Here is a 12048-nt window from a genome sequence, read left to right as displayed (position 1 = left end):
TGTGATGTGTTAATCATCATCATCCTAATACTATAGCGTATTGGAAATCTCAGCGAATAGTGCAGCTATCTATGTGTTTCCCATTTGGATGATTTGATTTGTCATAAAGTAACAAAGTCGGAGGGAAACAGAGTAGCCTAGCCCTTCTTTCTCACTCAGCTGCCTGCGGGCGGGCGGGCGGGCTTAGGGCTGACTGTCTGTCTGTCTGTCTGTCTGTCTGTCCCTCACTCCAATTGGATAAGGCCACACCGGCCCGGTGGCCAATCGCTGCCTCTTGTGGCGAGGTATAAGTAAGGCTCTCGAGGTGCCCAGCGGCTCATTCAGACTTTCTGTGACATACTGAAGCTACCAATATGAGCGGAAGAGGCAAAACCGGAGGCAAGGCCAGGGCCAAGGCAAAGACACGTTCATCCCGTGCCGGACTCCAGTTCCCCGTGGGCCGTGTGCACAGGCTGCTGCGCAAAGGCAACTACGCCGAGCGTGTGGGCGCTGGCGCACCAGTGTACCTGGCCGCCGTGCTCGAGTACCTGACTGCTGAGATCCTGGAGTTGGCCGGCAACGCTGCCCGTGACAACAAGAAGACTCGTATCATCCCCCGTCACCTGCAGCTGGCCGTCCGTAACGACGAGGAGCTGAACAAACTGCTTGGCGGCGTGACCATCGCTCAGGGTGGTGTGCTGCCCAACATCCAGGCAGTGCTGCTCCCCAAGAAGACTGAGAAGGCCGTCAAAGCCAAGTAAAATCGCTACTGCGGCTGCCACTTGACTACTCAACCCCCAAAGGCTCTTTTAAGAGCCAACCACCTAGCTCTGCAAAAGCGCAAAGTGTCCTTTCTATGACTGACTGCCACATATGAAGTATTTGGAGTGTTTGTCACATACACGGCACCATATCATGAGGCCTTAAATGAAGAGTAACACCTAGGCCTCGTTTGTCATAGCAGGCTAGAATTCGGCCGGTGACTATTATTGCGCGTAAAGTGTCGGCCCTAACAAAAGACACCAAGCGCGCCTCGGCGAGGGTGGGGGGGGGGGTTGGATTTCGGGGCGGCACGGAGAGGCCGAGGCTCCTGTCCAATGGGCGTCGGAGGAGGCCTCCCCAACGGGCCAATCAGGGTGGTGTGGAGATGGTGTCCAATCAGCAGACGCCGCTGCCGGCTTTATAAACTTCACATAGGCATTTGGAGGCTATACTCCGACTGTGAAAGAAGGAAGCTAGCTAGCGCCATGGCCAGAACCAAGCAAACCGCTCGCAAATCCACCGGTGGCAAAGCACCCAGGAAGCAGCTCGCCACCAAGGCTGCGCGCAAGAGCGCCCCGGCCACCGGCGGCGTGAAGAAGCCTCACCGTTACAGGCCCGGCACCGTGGCTTTGAGAGAGATCCGTCGTTACCAGAAGTCCACTGAGCTGCTGATCCGCAAACTGCCCTTCCAGCGCCTGGTGAGAGAAATTGCCCAGGACTTCAAGACCGACCTGCGCTTCCAGAGTTCCGCCGTGATGGCCCTGCAGGAGGCTAGCGAGGCTTACCTGGTCGGCCTGTTCGAGGACACCAACCTGTGCGCCATCCACGCCAAGAGGGTGACCATCATGCCCAAGGACATCCAGCTGGCCCGTCGTATTCGCGGAGAGCGCGCTTAAACGATGACCTGATGTCCAAAATCCCCCAAAGGCTCTTTTAAGAGCCACCTCCATATTTCCGTCAAAGGCACAATTGTTCCATATGTACACGCCCCTCTCCAGACCGTATCATAAATAAGAGTTGGTTGTTAACTAAAGGTCACATCGAAAGGAAAAGCTGCTTATAGTATTGCAGCTTCAATATAATGTGACTAGAGTAGAACAGTCAAAGGAGGGGAAAATACAGTGATAGTAATGATATAGGGCAAAAAGTGGCAATAATTGTCACTATGTAGCTAAGAAAAACATTGCTTTGAAAGTCCCATATTGCAGTGGTGCTGAGAAAACTTTCCCGTGGAGCACGGAGGCCATCTAGTGGTTAAACGTGGTTCCCTATTAGTATTTGATCTTCAGGCCAGCGTTTCCCAAACTCTGTCCTCTGCTAGAGTCTGTCAATGACTTTGTGATAATCGCCATTGATTGCAACAAAAAAAGCCGTTTTGATCTGATCATTAGCACGTCAGGGTAAAGCTGTGTGCACCCCATAATTCATGCGACTGACTAAGGTATTGACAGTAAAATGATATCTCTGTCCAACGCAAGTGAATGTATTTCGTGGGATGAAGTCAGATCCCTGATCCCATGAATAATCCCATTAATGACATACCCATCGTTAAGAGAAAAGGTATCAGGACAGCAGGAATCAATAGATGTAATCATCGACGGCTTGCAAAACAGCTGTTCTGAAACAGGACACAAGAAGCTGCAGCGATTGACCTATTATTAGTTGAGCAATTACAGAATTGCAATCACCAGTGCAGGTACGTCCTGATTGCAGCATAGTCTTCATAAGGAAGTAAATGCCTCAGCACATGACAACTTCACAGTGCTAAATATTGGATTCTACTGACTCCCATATTTGTTTGTTGGTTGTTGGGATGCCACTATCTACTAGGCTGCCAAATCCTTTTTTACAGTGTAGATACATCACCTACGCGAAAGAAGATTTGCTTGACAGCTTCAACAAACGATAAGGCCCTAAATACAGGCTGCCAGTTAAATGCAGAAATCACACAGCTAGAACGCAGGACAAAAGAGCTGGGAAAACGACATCAATCCAAAGGGATAATGTACAATAGTCAGACGCATGGCACAGGCAAAAAGTGGAATTCTCTGCGCATTCGTTGCTGTATTCCGCGCGTTTGAATGGACAGCGCGCCTCTGCTGCATCTTCACTCACGAGACAGGTAATAGCGGAGCTCCGTGGTGCTGAAAAGGCCAGCGCCTCTGTAATTGGTCACAGAATCATCCACGTTTTTTCCCAACACTTTCCCTGGTCATTGGTGTAAGATGTAGTCCTAAAGCAAAAGTTGTATAGGCATGTCGACCTTTTTTGGAGCTGGCTACAGATAAAGAGAGAAAAGTAGCAATCCCTTTGGAATAAAGTAGTACAATGTAAGTGACCCTCATTTGATACTTGAGAAACATACATTCACATGACGTAGTGTTCCAAATCTGCAGGTGAAGAAAAGGGTTAAGTGAATATGATTTAAGAGCAGTCAAATGAAGTAATAGTGACATAAATTGGAAGAAATGAAATAAGTCATGTGAGCATAGCATTGTGGAAAGCAATGACTTTAGAAAGGTGAAGATGATTTCCAGATTAGGTTTGGTGAAAAAGTAACTGTATCATTTGAGGTACTCTACATGGAACCTCTGCCTATTTGATGATCTGTTGTAGTTATTGTAATATATTTTTTTGACCACATAGGTTGAGCGATGAATGCGCTGTGTGGCCATTGTGAGTAGCACTTTTGATCCAGCAGGTGTCGCGAAAATCCGTCCCTATGTGGCTTGAATGATGAGCGGACGTATTCCTTATAGGCATTGATGAATTGAATTCAGGCAGGTGTTGGCAACATGACTTCTGGTCCAGCAGGTGGCGGTGAAATGCCTCCCTATCTATACGAATTGACCTATTCCTTTGAGCTCCTAAATGAAGCATAGGGTGTCAATCAACATTGCATCTCGGCTGAACCCTGTTGTGGGCGGTTTTCTTCCCTTAATTGGACATGATTCCGGTGTTGTTCATCTCCTCTTCATTAGTCCTTCTGCATGTCTTGCACTGAGGTGTGTGTTTGTGTTTGAAATCACTGGGCACTTGAATAATGGAACACCGGTTACTTTTATCATGCCGAGCTAGTTTGCATGGCTCATGTCATATGGATATACACCTTTCTATTGTCATGTATGTAGGTCTATGCAGGGGCGAAAATCTGATATCCACTTTGGAGGGGACAATTACATGACATTTTGTCAAGAGCAATTCCTGAGGGGGACACCAAAAGTAGTGGTGTAACACATAGCCTACATTGTAATATGGTCAATGTATATTGAGGAAGCAAAGAAATAAGGTGTTTGCCGTACTCCTAACTACCGGTACCCAAAACTACACAACAGCAATACCATTGCCTTTAACAAATCTTAGTTCAGTCACCAGTTGAAGTTGAGAGTGGGGGTATCCATGGCATTTTCCAATTATGTTCCTATTTTACAAGTGGAAAAAATGGAGAACCTTTCATAATGTTGCCAAACAAAGACTCAACAAACTTACCTGAGACTCCCTGTCTCTGCCAGTCTGTCCCTGCATATCTGTCCCCAACTCTGCTGTCTGTGTGCCGCCTGCTCTGCCTAATGACATCATTGTGAAACATTTCCATTAGAATTTCATTTCTTTGTTATGAACATTGTATCAACTAGTCTTTGAGATATTAGGCTACTAGGGTTGTTACTATGCGTTTTGGTGTATTGAAAAATAGTCTGATGTCCGTGTTTTATTTTTGTGCCATTTTTGTAGCTGGCTGGCTACACACACAGTGTGTAGGTTGTTTACAGTAGGGCTTCGATCTAAAAGGTAGCTAGCAAATGTGAAACGGATTAAAATGACAAGAGTTGACAGCTGTATGAGTTCACCATTTACACAACAGATGCTGCAACCTTTTGTAATTTGAATAGTTTGTTTCATATTGGCTGGCTTCCAACAATAGCTGATTTTGCCAAGCTAGCGAGCACCACTTCAGTTTCAGTGGTGTTTGCTCTAATCTTTGCTACCCGGGTTAAATAAAGGTGAAATGAAATAAAGAAATAGTAGCTTTTGCAACGACACCATGAAATATATTTAACACAATGGTAGATGAGAGTGTAATTGACTTCAGTTTATCGCTAACCTTTGAATCACTAACTTCCATCATCTGCATGCTGATTCCATTTTTGACGACGCCACATAAATGGAATAGGTACTAGCTAGCTTAATAGTTAATATTTGCGCGATTGGAACTGGCAGTGGATCAGGAACTGGCAGTGGATCAAACCATTGTGAGGCAAAGGGCGGGGGGGTCGCAATCTTTTGAAACTTAAAAACGCGCTACAATTGCTTTCATTGCGTATAATGAATATTATTGAAATTACATAGTTATGTTTGAGTGATATATTGGGGGGGACAAATCCTATTTTTCCCAGGATGGGGGGGGGTCGTGTCCCCGTCCCCCCCGGGATTTCCGCCCCTGGGTCTATGCCGGTCTGCCATTGGTTTTGTTAGATTTGTGAGTATTGTGTGGAATGTTGGGACATGGTTAGATCTTACTTGTTAGACATGACTGTGCTGTTGGAGCTAGTAACACAAGCAAGCATTTCCCAACACCCGGAATAACATCTGCTAAACAGGTGTATGTGGCAAATAGATTTGGATTGGATGGGTGATTAGATTAGATAGTATGTCCACTTTATGTGCTGCGGGCTAATTACCAGCAATGTCACTGTGGTCCAAGTAAAACTCCTAGCCTATAGGTGTGAAGTATCTGCACTCTAGCCTATAGAGGAACACAGCTGTTGATAATAGGGGAATGCAAGCAAGCAGTTGAAGGGAACAAGTGACAGAGTCTAACCTGCTGTTGAACACCAGGCCCCAACCAGGTACGCGGACAGAGTATTGTTCACTCCCAGTCCTATGATGTTGCTCTGTGAAGGAGGTTAGCTTCTCAGCGTCCAATTCCTGGCAGCCTTCTCCCTAGTTGATTTGTGATTGTGAGTGATTAGAGAATGTTTGCCTTCGGTATCCAAGGTGTTTGAGAATGTTGAGGACCAGTGTTCCGAGGGGCTGACTGTGACATCATAAAGCGGAATGTAGTTAGTGTGCTGTTTGAGGGATTCCAATTGAGTCCGGTGCGCTCTTCCAGACAGTGCAGTTGTGCTTCGAGTCTGCTCTCTGTGTGGTGACTTGTAAGTGGGTAAGCCTAACCCTTTACCTATTTCTCCTAACCTGCTATGACAAAGTGACTTCATGACAGTAGCTGTATCTCACCTAGTTGAAAGCTTGTCAGTCCTTCTCCTAAAAGGCAACCTGTGTTCCTTGATGTACTAAACCGAGGCCTGGCAGCCAGTAAGTAGAAGTAAGAGACAATTATGGCAACAATAAGTTGTAAGATGAAAGCTAGTCAGATTTGAGATGTTATTAAACTGCAGTAATTGATCATATTGTCTCAGCAGCTCACAGATCACTGCAGCTGTACATAGGCCATTTATAAATAGGCCAAACGACTACCTCTTCCCCTACTGTATTGATATTTTTTATTTTGCTCCTTTGCACCCCAGTATTTCATGTACTGTCAAATCTAGCATTCCAGTGTTTTAATTCGCCACCATGGCCTATTTATTGCCTTTACCTCCCTTATCTCACCTCATTTGCTCACATTGTGTTTGTTTTACTCCATGTGTAACTCTGTGTTGTTATATGTGTGGAAGTGCTTTGCTTTGTCTTGGCCAGGTCGCAGTTTGTAAATGACAACTTGTTCTCAACTTGCCTATCTGGTTAAAGAAAGGTGAAGTCAATTGAAATCCAAAATGTCTCCCTTTTGGAATGACCTGTTGACATGGGCCCTCCTCCTGTGGCGGTCATTTTCTGCAACATCTGAGGCCATCTGGCGGGCATAGTGCTATCTGGCCTATAAATGATCCACCTCATAGCAGTAATTCCATAATAAGACGCTTTGTTATTGGTTTGTGAAGAAAAGCACAATACGATATTTGCACATCCCTCTCGCCTCTGTACACATAGGAACACTAGCCCTTCATTGGGTGGGTGTCTGAGGAATGTGTTACTGCGTTTCACCTTACAGAGGTATCACCACCCTTCCCATCGGAACCTCAGGTCCTCTTGGCTCCCTGACTGTCAGGCTGGATCGTGTCTAGGGAAGAAAAAAGAAGATTGATGTTACATTACATGGCCTTCAATAGCAAAATGACTGATGAGGTGACATGACATGTGCCGTCTTCCCTGTGGCTCAGTTGGTAGAGAACGGTGTTTGCAATGCCAGGGTTGTGGGTTTGATTCCCACGGGGGGCCAGTACCAAAAAAAAAAGAAAAAAAAAATAGACATTGTATGAAATGTATGCATTCACTCAAATGAGTCAAATGTCTACAATAAAGAAAAAAAAACATGATGGGCCCCTTTGGCTTTATGGCATTCCATGTGTATTTGTTTCCCCGTTGCCTACATCTTCCCCCTTTGGATTTGACGGTGTCTCAATTATGGCATGAAGGTTTTGTGTGTTACTTGTTGCGATTATGTGTGTGGAAGAGTCACCTTCGTTTCTCCTTTCTACTTGGGACCTCTATTTGAGTTCTTTAGGCCTATCTCTAGCCTACTAATTCAGTGTTTTCCAACTCCAGGGGTAGAGTAGCCTATTTTGTTGTAGCCCTGGAGAGGCACAGCTGATTCAACTACTTATCACCTTGTCCTCAATGAGTTGAATCAGGTGCAGCAACAACAACAACAACAACAACAATGTGAGGAGTCGGACACAGAGTACTAGTTGATCCCTCAGTTGTCACACTTTGTTCTATCAGTATTTGACTGATGTTAGTTGCTTTCATTTCTTCTCGGTTCCTCCCTCGTTCCCTAGAACGAGCACCCTCCCCTTTGCAACAGAGGCCAGGCGAAAGCGCGCGCTTTCTGTGCCACTGGCTTCAATCAGGTCCACCAAATGCACATAATAAGCGCACCACGCACCCCGGCGTACGTCATTCATTCACTTGAACTCCGCTAGCGAACACATATACACCATGTCTGGAAGAGGCAAAGGCGGCAAGGGACTGGGAAAAGGAGGCGCCAAGCGTCACCGCAAGGTTCTCCGCGATAACATCCAGGGAATCACCAAGCCCGCTATCCGCCGTCTGGCTCGCCGTGGCGGCGTGAAGCGTATCTCCGGGCTGATCTACGAGGAGACCCGCGGTGTCCTGAAGGTGTTCCTGGAGAACGTGATCCGTGACGCCGTCACCTACACCGAGCACGCCAAGAGGAAGACCGTTACCGCCATGGACGTGGTGTACGCTCTGAAACGCCAGGGACGCACCCTGTACGGTTTCGGCGGTTAAACGCCCTCTTTTCGGAATGTCAACATCCCGACTTGAACCCAAAGGCTCTTTTAAGAGCCACCCACATGCGCTTCAAAAAGGCCAATTCCATTGTCGTAGGAAGATTTATAGAGGTCCCTTATCTAGTAAGAAACTATGAGCCACTCTGAGTGGACAGGGAGTGTTAATGACAGGAGTGTAGAAACGGTGGGATTTAGAGGCACCCGACATAAAGCCACCATGAGTCGGTAGACGTGGCTGGAGCAGAAGGGGATGTCTGACGGTGCAAAGTGGGCCGTAAGGCAATAGCCCTCCCTTTTTGAAACACACAATTCCCCACCATGGAGTAGGGGGAGGTAGGGCGCGCAGGTCTTTGTTAGGGAAGCAAGCCTCTGAGTGGAAGGCTCTGACGCGCGCTCAGCTCCACTGGGCAAATGGCAGGGGCGTGTCCACGGCCGCTGAATTTGCTTAGCTTCCTCTTCATAAGACGGGAAAGCGCCCTCCACCCCCTCATTCGTTTCTGAGAAGCAACGAGACATCAGCATCATGCCCGAGCCAGCAAAGTCCGCGCCCAAGAAGGGCTCCAAGAAAGCCGTCACCAAGACAGCAGGGAAAGGCGGCAAGAAGCGCCGAAAGTCGAGGAAGGAGAGCTACGCCATTTACGTGTACAAAGTGCTGAAGCAGGTCCACCCCGACACCGGCATCTCCTCCAAGGCCATGGGAATCATGAACTCGTTCGTGAACGACATCTTCGAGCGTATCGCCGGAGAGTCCTCTCGCCTGGCCCACTACAACAAGCGTTCCACCATCACCTCCAGGGAGATCCAGACCGCCGTGCGCCTGCTGCTCCCCGGCGAGTTGGCCAAACACGCAGTGTCCGAGGGCACCAAGGCCGTGACCAAGTACACCAGTTCCAAGTAAACAGCCCGTTTGGAGTGCTGTACTAACCCAAAGGCTCTTTTAAGAGCCACCCACCCTGTCAGTGAAAAAAGCAAATCCATCAGGAGCAAATGAATGTGTTCCACTGTATCATTTAGAGTGGGGGGGGGTTGGCGCCTTTTTCGGTGTCTTTGTCTGCAGGACATGTCAAACAGGGGTGACATGAATTCCAGGTGAAAGGTGTTATTGTGGAATAAGTGAATAGAAGAAATGGCCCTATAGCCTAATGACGTTGACCTGTAAAGAGGCCCTATCCAGTGGAGGAAGAATATGAATGTGGGATTCCACTAGTGCTCCAATGACTATACAACAGGGAGGAGAAAAATCAAGTAGAGAGAGAGAGAGAGAGATACAGCCCTTGTTCCACTCACTAACTAGAGAGACACTCCCTAGGCCTATATCAGGGCGACCAAGCACATGGGGCGCCAGCCTCCATAGCGCCGGCCGGGCAAACAGACACCAAGACCCACAGACACAAAGACCGGCACGAGTCACGCTGCGGAGTCAGAGAAGAAAAGAAGAGAAAAACACACACACACACACACACAGTGCAAGTAAACATGGCGTTGGACAATGTATATATATATATATATCTCGTGTGCGTCCTGGACACATGACGAATACAACTTGAAACTTGGAGTACAACACTAGTCTCAGCCAGGCCTCACAAGTGCATGTGTTTTAAGGTCCCCAAAAGAGCTCTCCTTTAAAACACCCAGGACCACATCAGGGGACGCCGAACCATTTGATTGCCTTGCCAGACATCTCGGCTCACTACACAATCAATGGTGCTCGCAATCGGATGCACTTTTAGGCCATTTAGGAGACAAATAGCACAGGAAAACCAGTGCGCACAGCTCCAGCCGACAGTCGAACGGTGAGGTTTTGAGCGAGTTGCAACAAAATGCACAGGGCTTCTGCAGCCCACATGACTTTATTCTGAACGGAGACAAGTCTGCTCACTGGGCCGTTGGCTTTTGGACCAAAAACACGGCTCCGTCGGTGACTTTTGGACCGATATTGGCGACCAGAAAACACAAGTGAAAGAGCATTTGGCCAGCCCGGAGAAGCCGAGCTGGGTGGCTTGAGTCTACATGGTTCTCATGTCGCGTTTAAGGCCAGCCCCCTGCACGGTGTGGAGCTTCAATAGCGCAGAGCAGCGTCTACAGCAAACTACTCCTCACAGACTACCGTAAGTGTGTGTGTTTACCGGACCAAGCGAGAGACATGGCAGAAGTCGCACCAGCACCCGCCGCCGCCGCGCCGGCCAAGGCACCCAAGAAGAAGGCAGCAGCCAAGCCCAAGAAAGCGGGACCCAGCGTAGGCGAGCTCATCGTCAAGGCGGTGTCCGCCTCCAAGGAGAGGAGCGGCGTGTCCCTGGCCGCGCTCAAGAAGAGTCTGGCGGCAGGCGGCTACGACGTGGAGAAGAACAACTCCCGTGTCAAGATCGCCGTCAAGAGCCTCGTCACCAAGGGCACCCTGGTCCAGACCAAGGGCACCGGTGCCTCCGGCTCCTTCAAGCTCAACAAGAAAGCCGTCGAGGCAAAAAAGCCCGCCAAGAAAGCCGCAGCCCCCAAAGCAAAGAAGGTGGCCGCCAAGAAGCCCGCCGCGGCGAAGAAGCCCAAGAAGGTAGCAGCCAAGAAGGCCGTCGCCGCAAAGAAGTCCCCCAAGAAGGCCAAGAAGCCCGCTACACCCAAAAAGGCCGCCAAGAGCCCAAAGAAGGTGAAGAAGCCCGCCGCAGCGGCCAAGAAGGCGGCCAAGAGCCCCAAGAAGGCTACCAAGGCAGCGAAGCCCAAAGCCGCCAAGCCCAAGGCAGCCAAGGCCAAGAAGGCAGCCCCCAAGAAGAAGTAAAGCTATTACAAACGGTGTTCTACTCGACACATGTTGTTACCACAAAAGGCTCTTTTAAGAGCCACCCACCTCTTTCCATAAAAGCGCATGTCATTCCATGTACTACTTGTCGTTCACTAGGCTACTTTTACGCACCACATTTTTCCCACTCGGAGAGAGGCATATAATATAATAATAGTGCAGCAGCCTCACCAGTCATTTGTGTATGAGCCATTGTTGTGATGTGTTAGATGTGTTCCATGTCATATTGATCTTCATAATAAGAAGAATACATACTGGAGAGGACAGCAGCACCCTCACTGTGATGTGTTAATCATCATCATCCTAATACTATAGCGTATTGGAAATCTCAGCGAATAGTGCAGCTATCTATGTGTTTCCCATTTGGATGATTTGATTTGTCATAAAGTAACAAAGTCGGAGGGAAACAGAGTAGCCTAGCCCTTCTTTCTCACTCAGCTGCCTGCGGGCGGGCGGGCGGGCTTAGGGCTGACTGTCTGTCTGTCTGTCTGTCTGTCTGTCCCTCACTCCAATTGGATAAGGCCACACCGGCCCGGTGGCCAATCGCTGCCTCTTGTGGCGAGGTATAAGTAAGGCTCTCGAGGTGCCCAGCGGCTCATTCAGACTTTCTGTGACATACTGAAGCTACCAATATGAGCGGAAGAGGCAAAACCGGAGGCAAGGCCAGGGCCAAGGCAAAGACACGTTCATCCCGTGCCGGACTCCAGTTCCCCGTGGGCCGTGTGCACAGGCTGCTGCGCAAAGGCAACTACGCCGAGCGTGTGGGCGCTGGCGCACCAGTGTACCTGGCCGCCGTGCTCGAGTACCTGACTGCTGAGATCCTGGAGTTGGCCGGCAACGCTGCCCGTGACAACAAGAAGACTCGTATCATCCCCCGTCACCTGCAGCTGGCCGTCCGTAACGACGAGGAGCTGAACAAACTGCTTGGCGGCGTGACCATCGCTCAGGGTGGTGTGCTGCCCAACATCCAGGCAGTGCTGCTCCCCAAGAAGACTGAGAAGGCCGTCAAAGCCAAGTAAAATCGCTACTGCGGCTGCCACTTGACTACTCAACCCCCAAAGGCTCTTTTAAGAGCCAACCACCTAGCTCTGCAAAAGCGCAAAGTGTCCTTTCTATGACTGACTGCCACATATGAAGTATTTGGAGTGTTTGTCACATACACGGCACCATATCATGAGGCCTTAAATGAAGAGTAACACCTAGGCCTCG

General features: G+C 48.8%; 6 protein-coding genes across 6 annotated transcripts; all 6 read left to right on the top strand.

The window, feature by feature from the left end:
* The first annotated feature begins 308 nt into the window (after nt 1-308).
* LOC145859461 (histone H2A) lies at nt 309-802 on the top strand. Its single transcript, XM_082958932.1, has one exon. The coding sequence runs from the start codon at nt 354-356 to the stop codon at nt 738-740; it is 387 nt and encodes a 128-aa protein (XP_082815058.1). The 5' UTR covers nt 309-353; the 3' UTR covers nt 741-802.
* Nucleotides 803-1177: 375 nt separating this feature from the next.
* Nucleotides 1178-1762, top strand: LOC145859459 (histone H3). Its single transcript, XM_082958930.1, has one exon. The coding sequence runs from the start codon at nt 1227-1229 to the stop codon at nt 1635-1637; it is 411 nt and encodes a 136-aa protein (XP_082815056.1). The 5' UTR covers nt 1178-1226; the 3' UTR covers nt 1638-1762.
* A 5917-nt stretch (nt 1763-7679) lies between these two features.
* On the top strand, nt 7680-8628 carry LOC145859465 (histone H4). Its single transcript, XM_082958937.1, has one exon. It carries the CDS (start codon nt 7738-7740, stop codon nt 8047-8049), a length of 312 nt encoding a protein of 103 aa, XP_082815063.1. The 5' UTR covers nt 7680-7737; the 3' UTR covers nt 8050-8628.
* Nucleotides 8530-9002, top strand: LOC123725503 (histone H2B). Its single transcript, XM_045691354.2, has one exon. It carries the CDS (start codon nt 8575-8577, stop codon nt 8947-8949), a length of 375 nt encoding a protein of 124 aa, XP_045547310.1. The 5' UTR covers nt 8530-8574; the 3' UTR covers nt 8950-9002.
* A 1016-nt stretch (nt 9003-10018) lies between these two features.
* Nucleotides 10019-10916, top strand: LOC145859456 (histone H1). Its single transcript, XM_082958926.1, has one exon. It carries the CDS (start codon nt 10195-10197, stop codon nt 10816-10818), a length of 624 nt encoding a protein of 207 aa, XP_082815052.1. The 5' UTR covers nt 10019-10194; the 3' UTR covers nt 10819-10916.
* A 510-nt stretch (nt 10917-11426) lies between these two features.
* Nucleotides 11427-11920, top strand: LOC123725493 (histone H2A). The gene has a single exon (XM_045691344.2). It carries the CDS (start codon nt 11472-11474, stop codon nt 11856-11858), a length of 387 nt encoding a protein of 128 aa, XP_045547300.1. The 5' UTR covers nt 11427-11471; the 3' UTR covers nt 11859-11920.
* Nucleotides 11921-12048: the final 128 nt, after the last annotated feature.

The sequence above is a fragment of the Salmo salar genome, chromosome 12 (assembly GCF_965601325.2).
Source record: "Salmo salar chromosome 12, fSalSal1, whole genome shotgun sequence".
Taxonomy (NCBI): Eukaryota; Metazoa; Chordata; class Actinopteri; order Salmoniformes; family Salmonidae; genus Salmo; species Salmo salar.
This window is presented reverse-complemented; position numbering and strand designations above follow the sequence as displayed.